This window comes from Grampus griseus (genome assembly GCF_964374135.1).
Source record: "Grampus griseus genome assembly, chromosome: 2".
NCBI classification, from domain to species: Eukaryota; Metazoa; Chordata; class Mammalia; order Artiodactyla; family Delphinidae; genus Grampus; species Grampus griseus.
This window is the reverse complement of record NC_139018.1, coordinates 80,815,191-80,842,137: the sequence shown is the minus strand read 5'-3', so window position 1 is coordinate 80,842,137 and position 26,947 is coordinate 80,815,191. Positions and strand designations below refer to the sequence as shown.

General features: G+C 39.7%; 1 protein-coding gene across 1 annotated transcript in view; it reads left to right on the top strand.

Moving 5' to 3' along the window:
* The window catches only part of MEIS2 (Meis homeobox 2), a gene marked incomplete at its 3' end in the record, with an annotated part of 196,811 nt that overhangs the window by 136,289 nt on the left and 33,575 nt on the right, over positions 1-26,947 (top strand). The window contains exon 9 of the mRNA XM_082648382.1: positions 4,623-4,699. Coding sequence (XP_082504508.1) covers positions 4,623-4,699 — 77 coding nt within the window. The remainder of the gene's footprint in view (positions 1-4,622; positions 4,700-26,947) is intronic.

Genomic DNA, 26,947 nt, shown 5'->3' with positions numbered 1-26,947 from the left:
AGTGGTGATTATGATGACCAAGTTCCAAGTATTTGCTGAAACTAAGAACCTGCCCAACAAGTTACTTGATCATTTGTCTCAAAGGCTGTATTACATCATTACAGAAGAAATTTGACAAATTGCACATTGTTCTTTCAAGAGCTCATCTAGTAAACTTTTTTTTTTTTTTTGGTGTACTTGGGACTCTCACTGCTGTGGCCTCTCCCATTGCGGAGCACAGGCTCCGGATGCGCAGGCTCAGCGGCCATGGCTCACGGGCCCAGCCACTCCACGACACGTGGGATTCTCCCGGACTGGGGCACGAACCCGTGTCCCCTGCATTAGCAGGCGTACTCTCAACCACTGCGCCACCACAGAAGCCCTCATCTAGTAAACTTTATAGACCAGTGAGTCGAACTCATAGGGTAGGAAAGTAACCTTAAGAACTAATTCTCAAGGTGTCCTGCTTTTAAAAGTATCCAGTGAAAAAGTTACCATAACAGAAGAGAATATCTAATTGTATAAAAAGTTAAATTGCTATGTTTTTAAAAAAATATGGAGTGTATAAATTAATTATAATTATAATAAATTAATATTACTTTAAAATTAATATTGGATTTTAAAAAATTGTTTGCAGCAGTAAACATGCAGACAACCTAGGAGTATATAAACAGAAAGTAAAAGCCTGCACCCCATGCCCTATACAACATGAAGTTGTACAGAGCACGGGGTGTGTGTGTTTTTCCAGATGTTTTCCTTGCATGACAAGCATAGATATGTGTGCATTTAATTAATTTATTTATTTAGCTGTTTATCTATTTTACAAAAATTGGTAATACATGTTGTTCTACAGTTTACTTTTGTCATGCAACAATATGTGGGGAAAACCTTTTCATGAGAATCTCCCATTTTATTTAACTATGATCCATTTGACAGATAGGTTGTTTCCAATTTTTTAGCCTTGCAAAAACTACCTTTTTCATTTACTGTGTACTTCTAATTCATGAGATGATTAGAAATATCACTTGAAGTATTCTAAAACATCCGTATAAATCCTTTCAACGTGGAATAAAGATTATGATAAATTGGTTCCAGTTTGGACAAAAATGAAGAGGGATTAACCACAAAAGAAAATTATCATTAAGTGATTTCACCTAAAAACTGTTTCACTGATACATTCTAAGAATACTGTAGATCTGTTTGCATGTACTTGATAAACCAGTTTAACCCCAAAGGGATGAGAAAAAAAAAAAAAAGAGTCTAAGGTCAGTATCTGGAATACAGGTAATATCTCACTTTCGAATGAGTCTTTAGAAAAAAGGCAATTAAAAAAATATTTTCTGTCTACGTTGAGTCATGAGCCATACGTGTCTTACTAACTTTTTGAACAGTTGTCAGTTGATATTCAAAGTAAGAGGATATTTGTGAATCACTTCTCTTCAACAGTGGCTTTAAATTATTTGGGGATGTGAAAAACTTTGACCTATGCTGGTTCTTTCTTGATGAAGGGAATCATCATCATCGCTATTATGTTACAATGTGTGTTCTTATGAGTAAGCTGAGCCACCTCTGAGCCGCTGGGCCAGGGTGGGTTGGCCCCCATCAGTGAACAGACTAAACTATAGCCTCAGTCCAAGAATATAGAAACTGACAACAAATTATTGCTTGTGGTCTACTTCCAGTTTTCAAGTGCAAACATACCAAAGTTTATTTTAAGTTTGAGCCAGTCAGACATTTAGCAATATACATCAAAGAAGAAGTGAAGGCTTCCCATGTTTATTATTTCAATATGATGTCTGTTCTAATAAAGTAGAAGAATGCCTATGATAGATCATGTAGTAGAAATTCTCTAGTTCCACAGTTTGGCCTTAAATATATACATATACTTGTAAATTAATCCAGAACACATTGCCATGGTTCCAGTTCCTCTGAAAGCTGATTGTTTTCCATTCCTCTTTTAATTTTAGAAATACAGTGGCCGACTGCCAGAACACTTTCAGATAAACAGTCCACTCCCTGTATAAAAGGGGCATAGAATCATGAATGTTCAAAAACCACAGAACGTTATTTAAATAAGTGAAAGTTATTATGGTCTTCCCTATTAATTAAAAAAAAAAAGCCATCTGCGCAAGGTGAATTTTGGTAAGGTCCCAATTATTTTAATGATTGTGGATGGAATTTGCAACTGCTTTCATAGTGAAAGTACAGTTCAGGGATTCCCAAGATAAAATGCACTGTTTATGTAATTTTGTGGTCATTTGACTTAATTTCTAATAAAACACTGGGAAGAATTCTTGTTACTCAATCTGAATGTACAGTCCTGCTTGAAGGAATTGACTCTACACTAACTTCCCCTTTCTAGTCTTCTACTAGCTTAACATCCTAAACCTCTATTTCATCTAAACCTTCTCTGTGTGTGTGTGTGTGTATATATGGTTGTATGTGTCTCTGCCTGTCTCCCTCACACACACACACACCACAACCCACATTTTGTCGGAACTGTCTTGGGCAAATGCATCATAATAGTGAACAAGACTGAGCACACCAAAAAAAAAAAAAAAAAACCCACTGCATGAAGAAACAGCATACTGGATGACATTACCAATGCAGATCTATACATCGTCGTGATGAGTCTTTATTTTCATTTTTGTTATTTGCAGAATTGATTTCCATTGGGCACATCACCTAGAAACCTAGGCTTTCAACGTCTTAGAGGAATAAAAAGTCAAAGGGTGCTCCACCCTTGAATTTTTCAGGAAAATACCACAACAAGAAGGATTTGGGGATCTTTTTGGTCATTTTCCCTCCAACCAGTGTTTTCAGTCAATTAAAATTTGTACCCTAGGCCTTTTCCAGTTTGAAGCCACCCCAGCATCTGTGATAAGCAATCCTTCTTGTTTGTGCAGTCATTCATTATCTCCATTACCAAAAGGAGAATAGAGGACAATTACATTGTTTGGACGAATCAGAGTGTTAGGAGGAGTATTTGTCATGGTGGCAGAGTGCAGCACCTGACAGGCAACGATTGATGGCCAGGAATGAGTGTGAGTGGCCAAAGCAGCCTCATAGGATGCAAATTACTGACTGTGGATTCCAATTTATCCTGTTCATTTTTCTTGCCCATGCTGAAGACCATTAGTGGTTTTTGAAGCAGTGAAGGGGTCATTACTAATGTGGGTAGGCTCGAAGCAGGAGGGGGAAGGAGGGGAAAAGCCTTCTGTAATTACACAGCTTTCAGGAACAGGCTGGAGGCCCTAGCCAAAAAAATGTCAACACCTCGCAATCAGAAAAATTTATTTTCATTTTATGCTTAACCCATATTAACTCAACATTATCATCTTTCTTTGTTAACATTTGCAGAATATTAAAAGCCTGGCTTCTATATTAATACAAATCTAGTTAACCCCTTTTGCAATACAGGGGGTTTTGTTTAACCTAATGGCATTTGGGTTTGCTAATAAGTAATTGCACACGTTTTGGATAATGTATGCTATTATAGAAGATGAAATACCTGAAGAATAAAATCTTAGATGATTGAAAAACATTCACTCTCTCAAACACTGGAATGATTAGAAAGCTCTGAATGGAATACTTTGTTGTTCCTAATGTCAGCCTTTAATAACGTTGATGGGAAATATTTATTACTAAAGGCTTTCTCGTTTAGGAACGACTTTGACATGCTTTATAAAAGTTTACTTTTCTGTTTAAGAAAACCAGTGAATTTAGAGCAGAGACCTATTTAACAGACATGTTTTATAATTATGTACATGCCAGTACAGTGTCTCAAAGTAAATGTACAATTCTACAGTAACAATCTTTGATTTCAGAATGAGAGAGGAAAGTGGTTTGCTGATGGGAGGATGGTTTGTTATAAATGTTGGTGAGTTGTGATGGGAAGTAAAGAATTAAAAAACACCGAAACCTATGGCTTCATTCTCTTATTGCCACACTTTAGGGTAAAATGTAAAATGTCTGTATTGCACATAATTGATTCCTTGTGATGGGTGGTCACTTTGTGCGACCCTCTTAACCCAGAGCAGCAACCAGTAAAAATGAAAGAATCTTCCACTGTCCCTTAAAGGAGTCAACATAAACAACTGTCAGTAAACTCTGCGGTAACTGAAGTGGTAGCCATGGCTTCGAAGAATAGTTGTGATTATGGACGATCTTACTTTCCAAACTGACTATCAATAATCTTAGATTAACTAGGAAATAATGATTATATTGAGCCATCTCACAAAGATAATATAGGAGAAAGGCTGCACAGAGGTTTTCCAAGAAGTAAAGTAAAATGGGCCCGCAAGACGTTCCCTTAGTGTAACTGAAGTGATTGTAGCCAACCAAATTTCTGACCCATCGCCAAAGTGCTGTGCGTCCCTGACTGATGGAAGAAACTGAATACCTGCAATGCTGCCGTGCTCTGTGCTACTGGCCTCCACAGTGTGGCAGGAACGGGGCTGCACAAGCAGGTTTTTGGATTCTTGTCTCTGCCCACATTTTTCCCCCCCACATGATTAAAAAGCTGTGATTAGGAAAATCAAGCCATAGACTAAAGAAATCACAAACGGTGGTTTCATTCTTAGACGTAAGTGACTCTTTCTTAACTTCTGATACATCTTTCAAAACATTTGTGTTTTCATTAGCATCCGTACCCTTCCGAAGAGCAGAAGAAACAGTTAGCTCAAGACACAGGACTTACAATTCTCCAAGTAAACAACTGGTGAGTGACCCCAAAATCAATGTCTTTCTCCCGTGGCTAAAGTAAGATTTCTCAATCATTGTCTTCTTTTTTTGTTTCTGAAACAAATGAAATTGAGGAGGATAACTTCTGTGTTTCTACCTTGACGTGTGAACGTAGTGCACAGGGAGAGGAAGAGGTAACTAGGTAAATGGTTTTGGTAAGATGTATCCTTCTTCTCTTTCTCTCTGCCTCTTTCTTTTCTTTTCTCCTCTCTGCTCTTCCTCTCTGCCTCACTTTCCCCATCTCTGATGCTTTAAAATTCTCGACTTGAACAGGGCAAATTCAGTTCAGGTCATTCCCGTTGAAAATAGTCACGCTGGGTATTTTGGTGCAGTCCTCACGTGGAGTTATCAGTTCTCAGAAGGTTTCTTTAATCTAGGTTTTCTAGGCTGATGAAGATGCAAGCTCTGTAGCATCTCCTAGGAGAATTTTATTTACCCTAATTTTTTTTTTTTTGAACACAGGGTAAAAAATAAAAAAAAGATCTCCCCATTTTTAGCTTTGCCATTTGGCTGACTACTCCCGTGGAGGTGCATGGGCCATCACTCTTTGTATGTGGCTTAGAGGGTAGCTGAGGAAAAGGAGGGGCAGAGGATTAAATAAAATGATCACAGTGGCCAAGAAATGATATAGGAATTACTTATCAAAATACTGGCCCAGGTTTTATCAGCAGCTTAATTTTGTTCGGTACATTCTTGGGGTGATGTTCAGATTAATTGAACTGACAGTTCTCTTTCAAAATTCAGGGAAAGTATTTGCACGGATTTCAGGCCTTATACAAACTTAATTACATGGAACTCCATTTTATCATTCTAATTCCATGTAGCAGAGGTTGTATTTACAAATGAGAAGTCTCTGCCTTTATTCACAGCTTTCCTTAATATATTTATCAAAGCAGGTTCATTTACAAAGTGCTCTATCTGTGGGATACAGGCAGGCAGACATTAACAAAGCTTTTAGGTTTATCAGGCTCGCTGCCTGATGAGCTACCCGAGGGTCAATTGATTTTGTGGTTCTGTGATTCATTTTTTTCTCATTTTTCTAGGATCACAATGAGAGACATGCTTGGAGAATTAGCCAGTTTGTCTGCCTTATCTGTCAGGCAATTTTTTTTTTCCCAGGGAAGTCAAGCTACTTAAATTGGCCACAGGAACTGCTGTTATCTGACTTTAATGCACCCTATAGTGTGGATAGCATTTCAATTACACCAGTAACCAAAGCTTAGCTGCAGCCCTTTTCATGCCTAGTGCTGTACAGAAAGTGATGTGCCTACCTACAGAAGCAGAAAATTGAGTTGCCTTGCTTCTGTCAGGGTGATTAATGCAGAAATAAACTGCTAACCTGAAAAGAAAGGCAGAAAGAAAGGATAGACAATACAGACTTGAATTCACTTTAATTTTCTTCTAAAGATTGGAACTATGTACATTTAAAGATACCCTTTAGACTAAAAACTTGGAATAAAGGCTGTAATCTCCAGACAGGGATATGTATGTGGTTATACGTTGATATGAGCCTCATAGAGTAGATACACACATGTCAACGTATATATATTCTCATTTATGTTTCTAGCACAAGCTATCAGTAGTCTAAAACAATAAAGTAAATACATTCTTTGTTGATGGTAGAAGACTTATTTGCCCTGCATGTTATTTTATATCATACTGATTGTCAAACCGAGCTCCGTTATATACAGTGGTCCTTGAAGCAGTGAATGTTGCTTTAAAATCATAATGTTTATAAATTTGCGGCAAGTTGAGGGTGGTTGTGATGGGAGTCTTGGGAAAAATGAAATATTTCTACATTGATATTTGACTTTGACCTTTGATCTTTGCTCTTTTTGAAAGTGCTGTTCCCTGTCATCCACTACCTGTCCTTTTTTTTTTTTTTTTTTTGCGGTACACGGGCCTCTACCTGTTGTGGCCTCTCCCGCTGCGGAGCACAGGCTCCGGACGCGCAGGCTCAGTAGTTGTGTCTCACGGGCTCAGCCGCTCCGCGGCACGTGGGATCTTCCCGGACCGGGGCACGAACCCGTGTCCCCTGCATCAGCAGGCGGACTCAACCACTGTGCCACCAGGGAAGCCCTACCTGTACTTTTTGATGTAGTCATTACACTTGAAGAGTGAAGATGCTACAGTCGTATCTAAAGATGAGCGTTTCTCACAATTAGACACCTGCTTGGAACTTGGAGAGAGCACCCTTATTTTCTGAATTCCATTGAGCCCCAGGGCATGGAGGAGGAGTTCTGTCGTGTGATAGCTTAGGTTTCTTGTTTCTCTATTATTTGAGCCGTGTTTGCCGCAGGATGCCAAGGGTTAGGATGTGACAGTCTATCACACCGCATACTTTCCATAATATGGCATCAATGTTGACACCTACGTCTTTACAAAATCATTCCATCTCCCTAATTTTCACAGTTCCTTCTGAAAAACCCTCTAATCCTGCCCTTAGGTCCAATTCTTAGTTAACAGCTACCGTAACTTTGATAATAAGGTGTGACTCATGAGGATAACACAGAAAATACTTTTAAAAGACTACCAGGAATTTCACACAGGGACTGAATTTTGGTGGATTTCAAAAAGAAATTTAAAAGAGAATACCAGCTACTGTGCAGTATATTCTGAAACTGACCGATGTCTTGATGATATCATCTTCAAAACAGAGAAAGCTATCCAGACTAATTTCAAAAGGCTTCATAATCACTGTTCTTAAGTGCCAAGTGATAACTAAAAGAGATGAGAAGAGTAGGCTATAAACTATTTCTCCAGGCCCTGAGAGCTCTCAGCAAAAAAAAAAAAAAAAAAAAAAAAGCAGGGATCAGAGAGCAGTTCCTAAACCTCATTTAGTCAGCTCTGCTAGGAACTGATACCCGCTTCTCTGATTGAGGCCAGGACTTTAGACTTGTGGGCTGTTATGTCCATACTCAAAGAATTAGAATAGTATAGAAAGCATCCACATCAGAAAATCATGGAAGACTTGCTGTTTCAGTTCTGCTTCTCACTTACCTCTTAAAATAGAAAGGCCAAGCAAGGTCAGGGTCGTTAAGTATTGCTGTAAAATAACCTCTGTAGTAATAAGCAGTGGAACATGGCTTCACGCACTTGATGAGAGCAATAAGCAATAAAAACAGACCTGTTAAGATCAGTCAGTAATTTCAGAACAAATAAGCAAAAAGGAAGTTTAGGAGATAATTCAGGGAATTAAAGATTATTTTATCTTAGCAGCCAGTGTTAGAAATAATCTCAATGGGCTTTTCCCATGTATTTACAGTAGGGAGTGTGCAAAAAGTGATGATACTACCAAATCAAAATGTGATTTCAGGAAAAGAGTGGAATCTATGACACTAAGTCATTTTTTCCTACAGTTAGCCCTCAGAAGTCCATAAATAATCAATAACCTGATTAAGACTTTAAAAAAAATGATGATAACCAGATCTTCAGTGTATGCACTTCGCTGACAAAGGTAATCACAAGTAGTGAGACTGGCTTTCTAGGCTGTTCAGTTGGGGGAGAGTCACATCAGCTGTGAAATCATCAAAGTGTGTGCATTAGGAGAGAAGAAAAGCAAGGAAATGAATATCCTCACCCTGAATAACCTCCTCACCATGGAGAAGCAAACATGGTGTACTTTGAATATTGATTAAATCTTGGAGGGTAATATAGCGTGCTAGGTGAGCACTTAGGCTCCGGAACCAGACCCTGGGAGGCTAAAAATCCTGGTTCCACCATTCGTCAGATGTTTGACCTTCAGGAAATTACTTAACCCTTTTAAGCCTTCCTTTCCTCATCTGTAAAATGGGGACAATAGTCATTTATATCTTATATAGTTGTAACATTTCAGAGAAATACTGCGTGCTAAGTACTCAGCGTAGTGCTGACACGCACCATAGAGGCTGTCTGTTGTTAAAATAGTTAAAAGTACATAATTGTAAAAATGAGAGAGAATTATGATGATTTCATACAATGATATCAATGAAAACATCATTAAATCGCTTACAAACTGGAATGGAGATTTCTTTCAGGAGGAAATGGACCTATATTTAAGGGGCGATAAAATTTGAGAGCAGACAACTCACTGTGCATAGCTTCTATATTAAACAAAGCTAGACTTTTGTAGTTTCTTAGATGATCCTTTTTTTTTGTAGTTCTTTGATGCCAGGGAGGTAAGATTAGGGAACCCTAGGAGGTAAGTGGCTTCAAATAGCTGTGAAGGTTAGACGTTTTGAAGGAAAGTCTTGGGTATTAATGTCTGGTATTTCCTCAGGAGGCATGCTTACATGCATTCATTGACAAACGATTTTTTTGAAAATTATTTTTTTTAATGAGGAAATTCTTGCTTGAATAATTTGTTGGGATGCATTCATACATCTTTGACAATAGTAATCATTGAAATATAGTAAAGTCAACTTCGACGATTAAAACTCCTTAAGCTAAAAATACTATGAGAAAAATCATAACATTTCCATGTTCTCATGTAACTTTCCTCAATGCTATATAAGAACTATAATATTAACTTTTAAGTTCCTATTTCCAGGTTTAATTTTAAAAGGAAGAAATACCGTACTTTTAAAAACTCATGTCACTGTAGTAACTGTATCCTTATCTATATACCAACAAGCAAAGTCCATAGGGTGACTTATTGACAGAAAACAGGTATACTAGGAATAAAGGACTTAACTTTCTTGATAGGAGGCTGTCTCCAGGGCCCGCGTAAAAATGCATGAAACTGAAATTTCGAAGAACTTTCCACTTGAAGGTAGCTCAGAGAGTTCCTTTGTGTAATAGATTTCAGTGTCCTTGTACGGCCTCTCAAACCGAAAATATAAAATATCTTCATCCTGCTTGCCCCACCTTTCCATCAATGGTCTTAAAACAATCTTTCTTGCTACAACAGCTTTTAATAATCAGACATCCACTTTGTGGAACTTCCTTATGGGAAGCGACAGTTTTGTTTTACCTATTTCAGTTTGACCACGTGGACAAATTTTTCTAGACTAGATAAGAGCTTGCTCAATTCGGACTGAGAACTGTGCCAGGGGAATTCCCTGGCGGTCCAGTGGTTAGGACTCTGCGCTTTCACTGCAGGGGGCCCAGGTTCGATCCCTGGTCGGGGAACTAAGATATCAGCAATGCCAAAAAAAAAAACAAAAAAAACCTGTGCCAGAAAAGTTATCTTGGGAATCAGTTTTTCCCTTTAGGAAGGCTCATTAACTACCCAGGTGACTTGGTTTTCTTATGTGCGATATGGAAAGATGAGGGGACAGAAGAATTTGTGTGTGCAAACATGTAAGTTAAGAGTACTCTGAAAATAAAAGGCAGTTTTGTTAGAAGACCTTCCCAGCCTTGATTAAAATATGGACAGGAACAGAGTGATAGCCTCAGGAAAGCAATCCTTTTCCTCAGGAATCCATCAGTCCAGAGAGATGTGGGTGCCCAGATGCTTTCCTTTGCCGCTTACACTTAAAAGGGCAATAATAGTGTTCTAGGTGGGTTTGAAGACAGGGTCAATGTCAGACCCTCTGTCAGTGAATCCCCAAGCCCAATTCGAAGCCTAATTAAATGAGTAGGAGGCTGGGTTAGTGGTAAAAGAGATTGCACTTCTTTACAGCAAAGACAAGTCATTTTCAAAGGTATGTATGTTGTCACTCCCCGGCAAGGAGAGCAGACACCAGGAAATACGTTGTAATATTAGGACATCACAAGTAAGCTGGGAATTGAGGAAAATAATTTTGTAGCAAACATATGGAACGATTGGCCAGTGGTGCAGGAAATCTAAATGAGGCACAGAGACAGCTGGACACTTTTATCTCAAGAGAAAAAGGATTGAAGGAGAGAGTGATAGACCAAGGAGGTGGAGTTGAGATAAACCTAAGGGAACGAGCTGGCTGGACCAAACAGCCTCTCTCTGCTCAGCAGTTTCCACCACAGCCATTTGTTAAACACAGAGCTGCCGTCTTCGCTGATTATTTCCAAGTAACATCTATGTTTCTGAATAAAAATCCATTTGAATCTCAAGTCAGATTTGCCAGGTGCTAGATTCATTGTCAGCATTTAATGTGCTGAAACTGCCGATGCTGAGGAAAGGAAGGCAAAAAGGAGTGCTTTTGCACTCCACGTTGGTGAGCTTGAGGTGAAATGCTTCTCTTTCACATGGCCTCCTATGCCAGAGAAATCAGTGACCAGGGAAGGAGGCAGAGATGCCAGAGATGCAATGCCAAAAAGCCTCATGAGGTCTTTTGCTAAAACCAGAGCGTTTTCTTCCCGACAGTCGCTCCTGGGGTGAAAGAGCTGAGTTGGTGTCAGCAGTAGGGTTTCCAGTCTCTTTCCAGCTCTACCCAGCTTCCACTCACTCTGTCTCCATGGTCGTATTATCATTCCTTGGGAACCTGCAGTTGTTTCTGAGAGGAAAACCAAAGGGAGGTGGTAAGAGAGATTAAAAGACAGGAAAAGAAAAATACATGTGATTAATGTTTAACCAGAGGGATTGCCCGGAAATTTAAATGGATTTCACTTTGCTCTGTCTACAGCAAATGGAACTGGAGGTGACCAGGGCATCAACCCGTAGCATGCCAATTTTGAATTAGAGGGACTATTACAGTATTTGCCTGTGTTACTTTCTGTAGCAGATTCCTGACATTCCCACAGTGATCTGAAAATTGAAGACATCTATTGTACCTAGGCAGCTGTGCCTCCGATCCATTGCCATGTCACACCAGCATTTCTAGACACCTTCTATCTTGTAGAGATGGGAGTACCATTTCCAGAAATTGAGATTCAGTCCAAATTTGGGCAAGCGGCTCAGGCTCAGCAAGAGCCTTTTAAAAGTGGTAAACAAAAGGAGTGGAGGGGGAAATAAAGGAAGGGGATGCCAGCGAGGGGACTCAAAGGGGAGGTTTGCTGCAATCCTTTACATTCAATTATACCAGCTCCTTTGTGCTTTTCCCTTTTGCTCTGCAAAGAAAGAATGAAATATGGTTTTCATAGCAAGCTGGCAGCATTATCTCAGGATGCATATTTCTTTGCTGGGTTGGAATGCCAATAAGGGGAGAAAAAGAGTTCCTCGTTTAGAGGAAAGTACAGTGCTACAGAGAAAACACAAAACAACAAAAAAGGAATGCAACAAGTTTCTGAAACGGTTCCAAAAAATGCCCCTTAAAGAAAATACTTAAATGGGAACTTTTTTGAAGATAAAATTTCTCATGCTGAACCTTACCGGTTTTCAAAAGTCTCTAAATATCGGGGGGGGGGGAATTTCAGCCAAAAATGTAGACTATTTTTGATATTTGAAGGTTCTTAGAATTAGCCCCCTCTCTTTCATTGATAAAGACAATAAACTCCGCAGACAAGTCCTGGGTTAGGCACAAGGCTCTACCTACTTGTATACTTCATTACAGCAGTATTTGGAAGAGAGACAAAAGTTTGTTTAAATAAGTCCTTTATCCATCTCAGTTGGCATGATTGACATGGTTTCTCAGAGTGACACAGAAATAAAAGTCTATATTTCAGCGAGTTGCATGTTTTTAAAGTAGGATGATATTGAGTTGCTATGTACTTATTTTTAAGTAGGAAAAAAATGAAGACAATTCATTGAAAATGTTACAGAATTATAGCTGCTGATTCAGTAAATGTTCCTAACCCCAGTCACAGATCAATAAAGCTGTATTAAAAAAATTAATAGAAAGGAATCTTCCCATTAGCCTCTAACTTGTTTCTAGAATGCAGAAAATAGAAAGTTGACACAGAACCTTTAAATTAGAAGCTATTAAAAGGAAGGTAAAAAGATAGATCAGAATATACCAATACCAAGTTGTTTACTTTCCCTAAATTTTTTTACCTTTAAAAATGAGAGTCTTGGTGGCTGTGACTTTGTTCTGAGTCCTCAGTCCTTTTTACCACGTTGCTGCCATTTCCAGTAAATGTTTTTCCTCGTTGCTTCCATTACCCACAGGCTAGAGTGTTTTTTAAATGTATTCTAAAAACTCACTCTCAGAGAAATAAGTATTTTATGAATCATCTTTAGGCCATGTCCTAATTCACTTCACTCATTCATTCATGCATTCATTCACTGGAGAGCAGCCTGCCAAAAATTACTTAGTTGAGAATTTGCTCCGTTAATGAGTAAATGTAGGTCCCATTAACCTCTTGATCTGGAGTCTAAAAGACTTGTTTTGTTGTTGCTACTGTTGTTTTCATTGTGTTGGATTTTTCAAATATTAGAGAACGAGCATCGGCTAGGTGGCATCTCCCAGTGCTTAGCCCAGAAAGTCTATCCAATTCATGACTTTCAGAACTATTTCCTCTGTTCTCTAGAAACAAGGAAAATTATTTTTTATCTGCAAAATCGTTAGCAATCTGGGTAGGAAAATACATACAGTTTTTCTTTTTTTAAATTTTGCTTTCTTCACGTCTTTTTCCTGCTTCATTGTTTTATTGTAATCATAATAGAAAACCTTGTTTCTGGGTTTTTTGTTTGCATGTCTTTTGTGCATGAATCAGAATCATTATTGCTGACTGATCATTCAAGATAGATTTGCAGTAACTCCCTGTCCTGGTCAGAATTGTTAATTCTGCACTCAGGTTGGAACACATCAGAGTTCTTTCTCTTTTTCCCTTGCAAGGTAAACATTGAAAGATATGAGATTTCCCATCTGTCTCTAGATACAGCTTATCTTTTAGATAAGTCCCTGTGAGCTGAGGTTTCAGGCTGTTTAGTGTTGACCTCTTGAGTTCCAAACTTCCTTAAAGACTTTAGATAAACAAAAACTTTAGCAGTGATTACTAAGGGAGTGGTGGGGCAGTGGATTAATCCCCAAAGATCTGGATTCAAATCTACCTCAAAGACCCACAAGTGAAAAATCTCATCAATGATCTTGACTTAATGGTTTCAGCTCAGTTCTTGAGGAAGGACCCGGTCATTCTTGACTAAGCCTATACCATAAGAAGGATGGCCAGAGGATTCCTTTTGTCATTATTGATTGATCTAGCAATCAAAATTGATAGATCTCCTTCACAGAGATGGTCACAGATATCAGCATACTTTCACCCGGCTGATAATTTTGGTAATTTCAAGGTTAAACTGTCAGGTATTTTAAACCTGGATTTTAAATATCATTTCACTGAAAAATTATGAAACACGTGGGAGCTTTCTTTGTCTCTGCACTATGTTTTCTAAAATTCAGAAAAGTACCCTCTTCCAAAGAGAGGACTCTGATTCCAGTAGTCTGATGGGTGAGAATACTCAAAGTATGCAGTGAAATGCACAAGGATTTCATTTGGGCAGAGTGGTCTTTTTTTTTTTTAATTGTGGATCTGGTTCTCACTGTTTTGTTTTTGCACTTGGAAGGATGCATAGGTATTTTTGAGTGCCCATGAGCAAGTTTCTTCTTCATAAAGTTGTGTAGAAAGTAGCACAGTGGAATTTGGTCACAGCTGGTTGATTTCCTGTGTTACCTGAAGCCAAGTTCCATAGGGTAAACTCCAAATACCTTCTTAGCTATGAGTTACTAAATACTGATAGTCTTGGACCTGTGTGACTCAGTGTGGCTCTTTGCTTTACGAAATATGCAGGTTTCCTGTTATCCTACAATGTTCCCATGGATTCAGTGTTTTGTGCTTGTGTTTGGTGGCCTGGGCTGGTATAGAAGAAGAATGTTAAAGAGAAAAGTAGTAAACCCCTGTAGAATAGAATAGTAAAAGTCATCCGGATTCCCTTTCCTCGTTATTTTTTCAGAGTGAAATTGCTAAAGCAATGTCAGTAAACAGGAAACAAGTGAAGTGTAAAATAATTAGCACCAAAGAGAACATTAATAGGTTACTTATTAAAATACACAGACAGATTATATGACCCCATCGGGTCCAGGGACCAGAGATCACATGACTCAGTGTGCCTTTTCTGAGGGGAACACCCCAATGTACTTTATCAGCTTATTGGCTTCTGACATTAAATAAGCTTCAGGTATGATTTACTGAGGAGCCTTTTGACAGGAGCGAGAAACTGAAATCTCCTAGTCCTTGCTGAGCCTCAGCTCTGTTTTCATTACCTTCTCCAAGCATTACGTTTTGTCAACCGAGTTATGTGTAGTTCTGGGAGAATCTCCTCTGCTTCCAGAAGCCATTGTTCCACCCATAATAAAATTATGCTATCAATTTGCCACAAGAGAAATACTGAAGTTCACTAAATTATTGCCATGTGTTTTGCACTAAAGACAAAGTGATACCAATTAAAACAACAACCACCCCTGGATTCTATTTTTTAATGGTGTGCAGGAAAGAGCGAGGCTGGCTCACAAGGGGGGGTCATGTCTCCCTTCTACACATTACAAATTTCATTTGCCTTAATTAGAAAATGGCGCTTGTGGCGAATGAGCAGGGGGTTTAAGTGGGGAAAGAAGAAAGAATGAAACCCGAGCTGAGCCCTAAATAATATGTCAGAAAATGACAACTTGCCTCCCACAAGACTCTTTCATTTGAAAGATTTGCTAGGTTACCTTAGGCCCACATAGATTTTTCTAGAAATGGGGCCGTAACCCACAGACGAAAAAGTGCCCCAGTTTCAAAGCTCTGCAGATAAGTCAAATCCATACTTTGGTTCCATCATAGTAATGAGTACTCTCACATTTAAGGTAACATTTTCAGGATGCTGTGTCCCTGGGGATTCGCGCATTAGTTATGATGTAACAGTGTCACGTTTTTAGAGTATCAGCAGGAACTAATATCCTGCGATCTCAATTCATCTTCTACTAGATTAATTAAAGAATTGCCAATAATTTGGTCTCAGAAGAAAAGATTGCCTCTCCCACACCCTAAATAAATAACGCCTGCCCATTTCCCATCAAGTTGGTGACTAAACAAATTCAGAACTTTAAATATTATGAATAAGTCCAATTCCATTACAACAGAAAATCTTTAGACAATAAAAATATTTCCAGCCCCAGGCAGTAGTTCACTAATTTTAAAGAATACTTCTAATGACACAATTTTATTAAGCAATAGTGGGCAGCACCTTGCAGTGTATTATAATGTATTATATCTGTTCTGAGGACAAGGGGTGAAATTTCTTGAGAAAATTGGCAGTTCGAGAAGATGATATGATTTTTCCAATAACACCAGTAATCATTAACAAAGGAAAAATAATGAGGATTTCCATTGCTAGACCTTCCTAGAAACCCTTCCATAGCCTAATAGCAACACTTGCGAATAGACCGAAATGGATCCAAGAGAAAACGGTTCTTCTAGGCATCACAACAGAACAAAATTAGGCTGTGTTTTGTGAATGACAGCCCTGATCTTCAGCTATGTTTCCAAGCTAGTGGAGGGTTTGAAATGATTTCTGGATTGGTTTACATTTATTGTTGTTGTTGTTTTTTCCCTGCCTTTTAAGTGACAAAGGGATTATTCACTTTGCTCAGCTTCTAGTAGGTGCTGGTAACTTCTTGTTGAATTGAATTCAAATAAGCTAGAGAGAAGGCTGAGGAAGAAAATTTACACGAAAGCTGAGTATTTTGGTGAGAGGGTGACCACTAGCATGCCATTTCTTAGAGGAGATTAGATTTGAAGTTAGTTTTGAATCAGAGGAAGGAAGTGTTGTAGTAGTTGGATAGAAATAATATGTGAGTCCATGAAAGTGGGGAAATTGAGTAAAAGAGTTTAGGAGGAAACCAGCTCTCCCTGACTAGAGTAAAAGAAATTTGTAAGTGTGTGAGGTACAGTGAGAAAGACAGACACCCCAGTCCACAGGATTTGGGAGGAGCGGAAGGTTCAGTGTTCACACAGAGGACGATGCAATGTGGACTGTTAAAGGGAACTCACCTTCGTCAGCAGCCTGGGTCTAATTCCAGCTCAGACAATTTGTATCATCTTGGGCAGTTTTGCCTTCTTCACTACCTATTCCCTCATCCGTAAAAGAATGGGGACTGGGTGATTTTTAAGGTCCTTTCTGTCTTTAAAGTTCTATTATTTTATGATTCTAAGCCTGTGAACTGAAAAAAAAATAAAAATCTAGTCAAAGCAAATGAGATGAAGACGATTTTAACCATTGTATTTTGAATTGATGAGAAGAGAGGGAGAGAGACCAGTGACAGTAGACTATGGGTGACTTAAACAGAACCTGAATCAGAGATTTAGCTATTAAAATGAAGAAAAAGAGACCGATTTTATCTCTGTTGTTAAAAAAAAAATGTGGCAGGATTTGGTGACTAATTCAGCGCGGAGTGTGAATAGAAAAAGAAGCTACAACAACTGTGGGCTCTGTGCCTTGGGGAGCAAGGACTTGGGGATTCTTTCCACAATGACAGCAGATTTGAGTGGGGCCTGATGCTTTCTCTGGGAAGATGATCTTGTTTTCACAATAGATAGCATAAAATAGAGATGAGCCCTGTGGGGAAGGCAAGGTCAGAATAACAGGAAACACTGTGGGACCGCGCAAGGGGAGGGAAAGTTAGGTCTGAGGGTACAGATGTTATTGAAGGCCCTGGAGCAGACCAGCTTGTCCAGAAAGAGAGAGGAGGCCTTGGTGACAGAGGGTGTGGGAGGAGCTTAGGGATTGAGGGGCAAGTCCACACTGATTACTGTTATTTAGAGGGGACCTTGTAAAGGACGACTCCATCTATGGTCATAGAGGAGCTTCCTAAGGCAAGCTATAGAGAACACGATTTCAACCCACAGTTTAAAATTTCCAATAGGAAAGACCAACTAGAGTTTAAAAAGTTTGACATCTATTTAAAGCACATGATTCTTCATAAAATGGGAATAGTAGGCAAAGTAACGAAGTATATCTTTCTTCTTCCATGTTTCAATAGAATGGTAAAGAGGTAAACTTTTTTTTTTTTTTTTTTTTGCGGTACATGGGCCTCTCACTGCTGTGGCCTCTCCCGTTGCGGAGCACAGGCTCTGGACGCGCAGGCTCAGTGGCCATGGCTCACGGGCCCAGCCGCTCTGCGGCATGTGGGATCTTCCTGGACCAGGGCACGAACCCGTGTCCCCTGCATTGGCAGGCGGACTCTCAACCACTGCGCCAGTAGGGAAGCCCCGGGATTTATACATTTTTAATGGGCAGCACTAGAAAAAAATGAAATACCATCTTATGGAAAGTATACCTCACTTAGCTTTTATGTAGAGGCTATGCACAGTGCCTTATTTTGATCATTTGGATAAGCTGTTTCTTAAATCCCTTCTTGCAAAGTAGACACTCCTATTTAGAAGGGCAAGAGAACTCAAACATAGGGTCAGAGTTAGAGTTTCTCAAAACGCCATTGAATGTAGAGTTATTGAGATGATCAGATCAGATTATTTCCTCACCTAAACAGTCACCTTCATTGGTCAAGGTTATCTAAAGTGACTCTAGATACTGAGATTTGGGGAACTAATTATCTCTTTTGTCAGTTCCTGACTACATAGCAAGGGGGGAATAAACTTGGAATCTCTGGGTAGCTAAAACTATGCTATTGGAATTTTTAAATCTGTGGAACATATGTATTGTCCCCCACCATCACATCTGACCTCAAAGCACAATTTTTTTTTTTTTTTGCGGTACGCGGGCCTCTCACTGTTGTGGCCTCTCCCGTTGCGGAGCACAGGCTCCGGACGCGCAGGCGCAGTGGCCATGGCTCACGGGCCCAGCCGCTCCGCGGCATGTGGGATCTTCCCGGACCGGGGCACGAACCCGCGTCCCCTGCATCGGCAGGCGGACTCTCAACCACTGCGCCACCAGGGAAGCCCTCAAAGCACAATTTAATCAACAGTCTTCTCCCTTCCCCTGCCTGACATGCTCCCCACAGAAATCACACTTTCCTTTTAAAGCTCTCTCGTCTCTAAAGACAACTTTGCACTGAAGGACCTTCGTATTTACTAAGGGTCTCTTCCCTGGCTTCACCGTTTATATTGACGTGTTGCTACACCAACGTTCACCTCTATCAAGAATTTTTTCCCAAATAAGCATATTCCTTGCCACATCTTCTTATTGGGTACCACTAATATAGATGAACCCTAGAATCCCAAACAAACCTACTTTTCAATGAGTTTGACAGTTTTCTGAAACAATTATCTTTTCCCCTTGAATGCAGTAAATGAATCATCCTTGTTATCCATCCAGTCCTGACTATATTTGGAATAATACATGAAAATTTTACAATTTCTTTAGAAAACTGGGCATTTGTAATAAAATGGAATAATATGACAGGCTGAGCCGTTTTATGAGGATATATTATTTTGTGACTCTTAAATCTTTATTTAAAGGGAAGCATTAAATAGTATCAAACACAGTCAATGAAATCATAATTACAGTAGAGACAACTTTTATAATAAGTCTCTCACACGGCTCCCAGGAACACATGCCTACCAGGATTCAATTGCACGCACTCTGTGGCAAGCCTGTGCCCAGGAACGGAGACACAGTTGGTTACCATCAGCTTTACAGGAACTGCAAAACTAACTGAAGAAAAGTTTGCTCCATCGAAAAAATCCATGTCCTTCTCCTTGAGGGCAGAAACTGTGGTCTATATGCTCTCCAAGATCTGGGTGCCTGCCATAGTGCCTGGTCACAGAAGGTGCTCACTTGACTGTTATGGAAGAAATACATACATGATGTAACGTATGTAAATACATACATTATTTAGTGTCTGTTTCAAAAGTTACTCCTGGGGCTTCCCTGGTGGCGCAGTGGTTGAGAGTCCGCCTGCCGATGCAGGGGACGCGGGTTCGTGCCCCGGTCCGGGAAGATCCCACATGCCGCGGAGCGGCTGGGCCCGTGAGCCATGGCCGCTGAGCCTGCGCGTCCAGAGCCTGTGCTCCGCAACGGGAGAGGCCACAACAGTGAGAGGCCCGCGTACCGCCAAAAAAAAAAAAAAAAGTTACTCCTGAAGGACTTTATATCAGTAGTAAAACTGCTTAGTGATACCGATACTTTATTTAGAGGTAATGGGGAATTTAAAATGTAAAATAATATTCCTGTCAACTCTGGACAGTTGCTAATAAAGTGCTAAATTGAGCTAACTATTGAATAATTTAAATGAAATAAACTATAAATGGAAAATCCATATAAATAATCTAAGCTAAAACTTTCATTTTACGAAAATAAAAATAAAAAAATTGAGGTCCAGAGAGGGAAAATGAGTTCCCAGAGCCACCCAATACGTTGGAGGCAAAGCCCAAAGTTGAATAAACCAAGTCCCCAGGTCCAGAACCATTTCTAATCCACCACATCCTGCCTCCAGAATCCTTTGATGTCAATGATTTAATTATCTCAGAAAGAAAAAAAAGACATAAAAGGAAATGTCTTGATCGTACAGTTTGCTTCCTTTCTTTTCTATGTAATTTCATAGTGCCGTTATGACCTAGGTTTTAAGAAAAATTAAAGCTCTCCCTCTTCCTGATTATTATTACGTTATTGTGTTCATGAAAAACGAATTAGTTAATACACTAAGAATTGAGATTCTTACATCATGTTTTAAATAAAATTTCTTAAATTATTTATAGTCCACCCAAATGGGTATATATAATTTTTAAAAAATCAAACATTTAAGGAATCTCAAGAAGTCTTCAAAAAAAATTCTCTTTGGATTTGGCTTTGGGCTACATTTGTTACTGGGTGGCTTTTGAATTGAAAACTACTGTATGTGAAGGGGAGGGGAGGTTGAACAAAAACATTATAGGGCAATTACCTGAATTTTTTAATAAAAAGAAGAGTTTCTGGATCTGAAAAAAAAGGTGATACTGAAACAAAGCTACCATTAAAGACTTAACAACCAGCTAAGAGTGGGAGCCACTACCATATTGGATCTGTGACCTTGGACTCTAACCGATTATGAAGACCCAGGGCAGCCAATGAACAAAGCAATTACAATGGGAGTCAAACTATTAAGGAGTCAAGAGTTCAGTAGCTTTATGTCCCTGCCAAGGTATCCCTAGAACATTACGTAATAGGAAATGAATAATATTAACATTCCCACATGGTAGTTTAAAGCAACTTACGTTATATTCTAATCCAAGCAGATTTTTCATTTTCATGTCTGTGGGAGTGGTTATTTTATTTTTATATGTACTTTTACAAACATTTAAATTGAAATAACCAGTAGCATAAAATTGCCAGTGATTTAGCTGGCTCTGAACTTGTAACCAAGTTTGCGTTACGCGGGCCTCTCACTGTTGTGGCCTCTCCCATTGCGGAGCACAGGCTCCGAACACGCAGACTCAAGGGCCATGGCTCACGGGCCCAGCCGCTCTGCGGCATGTGGGATCCTCCTGGACCAGGCCACGAACCCGTGTCCACTGCATCGGCAGGCGGACCCTCAACCAGTGCACCACCAGGGAAGCCCTACTTGGAAGATTTTTTTTCTCCCTTTAGCTCTCAGGTAAATTTCACTGCATGACAGCATTTCATGGTCGGCAAAGCTCATACAGGAGATGAAAAAGCATGAAGCTTAACAAACATCACGAAGCCAGTACAATTTCTTGTTTATAAAGAAAAACAAGGAATGTAAGCTAAGTGGAAAGGTGCCGGTTGAAAGATACTTTAAATGCCTTCGAGTTAAAACCATCAGGGATCAGAAAGCAGAAGGCAAATTCTAGAGGCTGGTACACCCGGGGAAGAGGCTGATGAATTGCCTTGTGCACACTTTAATTAAACTATCATCTTGAGATTTTTTTGTGTATTGATTTGCACAGTACTTAAAAAAAGCTTCTCCCCCCCCTCCTCCTTTGAATGCTAAAGCTTTGTGCCTTCAGCTTGACTCTATGAAAAGAAATTACTCATCTTTGGGATTGTTATGGAGAAAAAAAAAAACAAATGGGTGGACATGTTCCCTTCTCCTTTTCAATATGTTTAAATTTCAACTGTTCATATAATTATGCTGGCATGTATTTCTTCCTGGCTCTAGTCATGCAGAAAAATTTTAAACATGAGAAATTGGACAACTCTAATGTGGTGTGAAATCTACTTACACATTGTATTTCTTTCAATATTCTTTCCCAATAGTGTGCACGTTGTTAAAATTAAAAGAAAATGTTAGCTTTTATGCCCTAATGCGTTTACGTGATATACGTAGCCGCCAAATATTTTATTAACACTGGAAAGGGGAAGTTTGAAAAAGAAAAGAAATGTTAGAGATATGGTTGGCTGTAGGCAGAGGTGACAGTGATAACTATTTAATAGTAATCACCACTTATATGGCGCTAGTTATAAGAGTATTTACCAACAATAATTAGTTTCCTAACATCCTTGTAAGTCAGTTATTCTCCATTCTTCTGTACAGAGGCATAAACTGAGGCAGGAGTTGAAGGGGCTTTTGGAAAGTCATGTCAATAGAGTCAGACAAAAGCATTAGGGCACTCAATGCCCATGTCAAAAGGTAAAATGTCCTATTCATAGGTAGTAGGACTTCCTGTTGACCTCTTCTGAGTAAATTGAGGATTTCTGTCTCCAAATTTCTTCACCCCCTCCCACCTCCAGCCACTCCCACCTGTACCCCACTAGTGAATGCTAAACAAGTGATAAAGGAATACTGGGTACTAAAAGTCTGCAGTGCATGAAAAGGGTGATCTCTTTCTGAGGTATCAATTGCTAAACCTGGCAGGTCATGTAAGAATAGCAAGATGGCCTGATGGAGGAATTTAAAAAAAAAAAAAAATCCCATGATGTCCTTCTTCCTCAGTGACTGGTCAGATTCTAACTCAGCCTTCTATATATAGATCTAGACTTCAGCCTGTCCGTTTCAACAGTGGCCTTGGGATGTCCATCTAATTTTCAGAGTTTTTCCCAAGACCACAAGACTCTAGGGAAAACTGAATTGCTCTGATGCTGAAATAATGTTCCTATCTGTTCACGAGGGCACTCAAGCTGACCACCTAATGTTCACAAGTAGCCTAGATTTGGAATGATGCCCGGCAGGATCACAACTATAAGACCTATTTTTGAATAGAACAGACTGTCTTGACTCTCTTGGATCAGCGTTTTTGGTTTTTTGGTTTTTTTTTTTCTTTTTTCGGTACGCGGGCCTCTCACTGTAGTGACCTCTCCCGTTGCGGAGCACAGGCTCCGGACGCGCAGGCTCAGCGGCCATGGCTCACGGGCCCACCGCTCCGCGGCATGTGGGATCCTCCCGGACCGGGGCACGAACCGGCGTCCCCTGCATCGGCAGGTGGACTCTCAACCACTGCACCACCAGGGAAGCCCAGGATCAGCGTTTTTAAGTCTGTTCTTGGAACGGCCCGTTGTTGGTGGTGATGGAGAAAGACACCCAAAGATAATACTAGTTTTTGCTGTTTCACATCAAACTAATGGTCTGTACGTGAGAGATTTCAGAGTTCTAATTTACTTACTAACTTTGTTCCTCTGTCAAGGCTTAATCTTTGGAAGAGTAAATTCTTCCAAATTTCAAATACTGTCTCCCTAGTAAAAGACTGAATTCCTTTCTCCTTCACTTTGGGTACTAAGCCACCTTGCACCACTCAAGGCTTTTCCTCATTCATCAATGGATGATAATATATAAGTTCTAAACCTTTGCTGGCCCATAGGCTTCTCTGAGAATGTAATGAAGCCCATGAACCCCCAAAAGGATGTGTCTACGTGCACACCCACACAATTTTGCCTACAATCTTAGGGCGCTTCCCTGGACCCTCCAACAAATAAGCCCAAAAACAAACGAACAAAAGCAAACAACAAAGAAACTTCCTACTGTAATTTAAAGTTTGCTGGAAATATGTTAACTAATCTAAGAAAAAAACCAGAATCACTATTCTTCCTTTCGTTGGGGTTTGGATTTTAAATTAATTGAATTTTTTCAATGGTAACAGATGGTTCTCATTTTATTAGATGTTAAATTCATAAAAACTGTGAACCATACGTTTTGGTTTGTTCTGCATGTTACGGGCAGGACCAGCACATCGTAGGACTGAGCATCCTTGCCCTGCACGGTGCCAAGGGCATCCCTGCACACCATGCAGTCCCCCGGGAGTGACACCCTCTGAGTCAGGCCGTGCGGCAGCTCTCATCAACATCTAACGCATTTTGGATATTGAACGGGTTAATAAACCGAAATAGCACCACACAACAGTGCATCAACTTTAGCAAAATGCTATTCCAGTCATTAGCCATGAAGTCTGCTTTGGCTATAATTCATCTCTTCTTAATGTTTGGCGACATTCTTCTTAATGTTTATCTCAGATTGTTAATATATATATATAGTACATGTCTAAATAGCCATTAGACCTTAAAGAATACCACTACTCAACATAAACTTTTCTTCTTTGACGAGCTTATGCTAATAAGTATCTTGTTCCCTGCGTTTCAGTGATTTGTGAGCACCTTAGAGCCTTGCTTTGTGAAATGCCCGATGATCTGCATATCTGTCTATTAATTTGTTTATCTGTCCACCTATCTACAGAAATTTTAAACGGTGTAATAACTTTAAGAACAGTGACACTAATGTAGTATTAGATTAAAAGAATGTTACTTTATATGGACGTAAATGTAATTTAGAGGCACTTAAAGGAAGCTCTATACTTAGCATGATTCTTGGCCAGTGAAGACAGGTTGATCCCCTACATTTTGGGATTGCTAATTTGCCGTTAATTAGGAAGATTGATTCTGTTCTGTGATGCATAGGCCCAACCCCAAATGCATTTTTCTCATTTCTGAAGCACTTTCCTAGTTGTCACTGTCATTGCAGATGTGTAACTGAATGTCATAGGGCCTCACGAAATAGAAGTGCTTTCTGGCTTCCAGAATGCAAGTATCGACATTTTCCCAATTTTGTTTCCTGTTATAAAGCTCATACTGGTATTATTTTAAATAAACTTCTGCTTTATTCCACTTGATAGTTTTAAAATGACAACACGAAAGCTGTGCTCTAATTTGAATTTCTCATGAAAGAAGTGCTTTTTTAACAAAAATTCTGTATTTTTCTTGAAGTAAGGCTAGTCTCAGATACAATGCACCCATCGAGGTTGTGCTATTCTGAACAAAACAGCATTTATTTTTCAATATGTTAACTGTTTGTTTATCTTCCCTGTGATATATTGAGTTTGCTGCGATAAGCCTTTTTTCCTACTCTCTTCTCTTGGCTGGTGACAAATTTTAATCATTTGACTGTCCTTCACGACAATTACTTTAACTAAGATGAGTTATATTCCCTTTATGGGAATGGATTCAGGGAATCTATCAAAACTAGTGAAAGGAAAATTCCTAGAAATGTTTTTAAACATAGTCATTAAGAATGGGCTGAACCAATACAGAAAAAAATGTGGGTACTCAGGAGTGTGAAGGAAACCACTTCCTCACTGCAGTTTTGATGCCCACCATTGCCAGTAGGATAACAGGCAACTTTGAACCACATAATTTATTTCACAGTGGTGGAAACTGGATAATTAAAAACAATACCAAACCCACAAGGAAGGATCTAATTTCCTTTATATACTTCACATGCTATGTAATGTTACAAATAAACATACCCGTGTTTGTACTGATAGAAAGGTGTGCATATATATGATGAACATACATGAAGAGTATGTAAATATTTACATTTAAAGTCAGTGACCTAATTCATGATTACTCATATCTTTCCTCTTCCTCAACAACCTCAATATTTTGGGAAATCTTTCATAATTTCTTTTTCTTTTTTGCTGTACGCGGGCCTCTCACTGTAGTGGCCTCTCCCGTTGCGGAGCACAGGCTCCGGACGCGCAGGCTCAGCGGCCATGGCTCACGGGCCCAGCTGCTCCGCGGCATGTGGGATCTTCCCGGACCGGGGCACGAACCCGTGTCCCCTTGCATCGGCAGGCGGACCCTCAACCACTGCGCCACCAGGGAAGCCCCATAATTTCTTTTTCTTATGTTTTCAGGAACAAGTTGTAAATGATTTTGATGGACTTCTTTTAAATGTGCCAAATATAACCTCAGAAACAAAACAGAACACAAGATATGAAAAACCTAGACACTGAGAGCATGAGAATGGGAAATGAGCGATAATGCATAAAATGAGGATCTGTAAGCCTATGTGTTTGCATCCTATTAGTTTCACTTGCAACCTTATGTGCAGAGTAGAAGAGCCCTTGGTTGTGGCTTTTCTCATGACTTAAAACCCCTTGCCATCCCCAGTGACATCTCCCAGTGTCACTGGGAGTTTTTTGGTATTTTGGTTGCTCTTTTTTACTTCTGTATATCTCTAAATGTTTCATATAGCAGTTCCTTGTGTAATCAACTCTACTTACCTCTGTGGTATATTGTCTCTAGATACATGTTAATCCTCAACTGGTTTCTTCCTGCCAGCCAGTAATCTGCCGAAGTGTCACCTCTATCATCAATTCGTGTATTTTTAGTAAATCCAAACTTAACCCAATACTAGCTGGTATAAAATATAATTATGGGGCTTCCCTGGTGGCACAGTGGTTGAGAGTCTGCCTGCCGATGCAGGGGACTCGGGTTCGTGCCCCGGTCTGGGAAGATCCCACATGCCGCGGAGCAGCTGGGCCCGTGAGCCATGGCCACTGAGCCTGCGCGTCCGGAGCCTGTGCTCCGCAACGGGAGAGGCCACAACAGTGAGAGGCCCGCGTACCACAAAAAAAAAAAAAAAAATATATATATATATATATATATATATATAAAATTAAGGAATGAGATTTGCTGCTTCCTTCAAAACCACGCATTCAGTCTGTTGACAGATGTTTATTGAGCACCTACTATTGCCCAAGTACATATCACGGTGCCAGGAACTGTGCTAGGCAAGGCATATTCAGGGCTGGGACAAAACAGACCCTCTGCCCTCGTGGAACTTGCAGTTTAAAATCCAATGTAAATGACAATGGTATGAAATCATTACATCGATTGTTTAGAACATAGTGTATACTTTCCTTAAAGTTCAATGTTATAATTATGCACAGAGTCCAACCATACCCACAAATGCCTACACAATATTCTCTTCTGATTTCATCTCCGAACGTTGGAAACATATCTTCCCCCATGCAGTTGGGAAACAAAATAAAATGAAAAATGGGAAGAAAGTTGCAGGCAGTGGGAAGCTCGTATGTCTTTCCCCACAGGTCAGAGCAGACTGCCACAGCCAGAGCTATGTATGTATTGCCCTTTGGAGGAGGCTCTACTTCCATCCCTTTCTGTTAGCTTACCTCCTCCCCCACCCCATGGACTCACTACAGCCACATTCAGCTGCTGAAAAGACTGAGACATGTGTAAGTAAACTGTCTTTAAGTTCAGAAGGATCTGTATCTTTCTTACATTGGTATG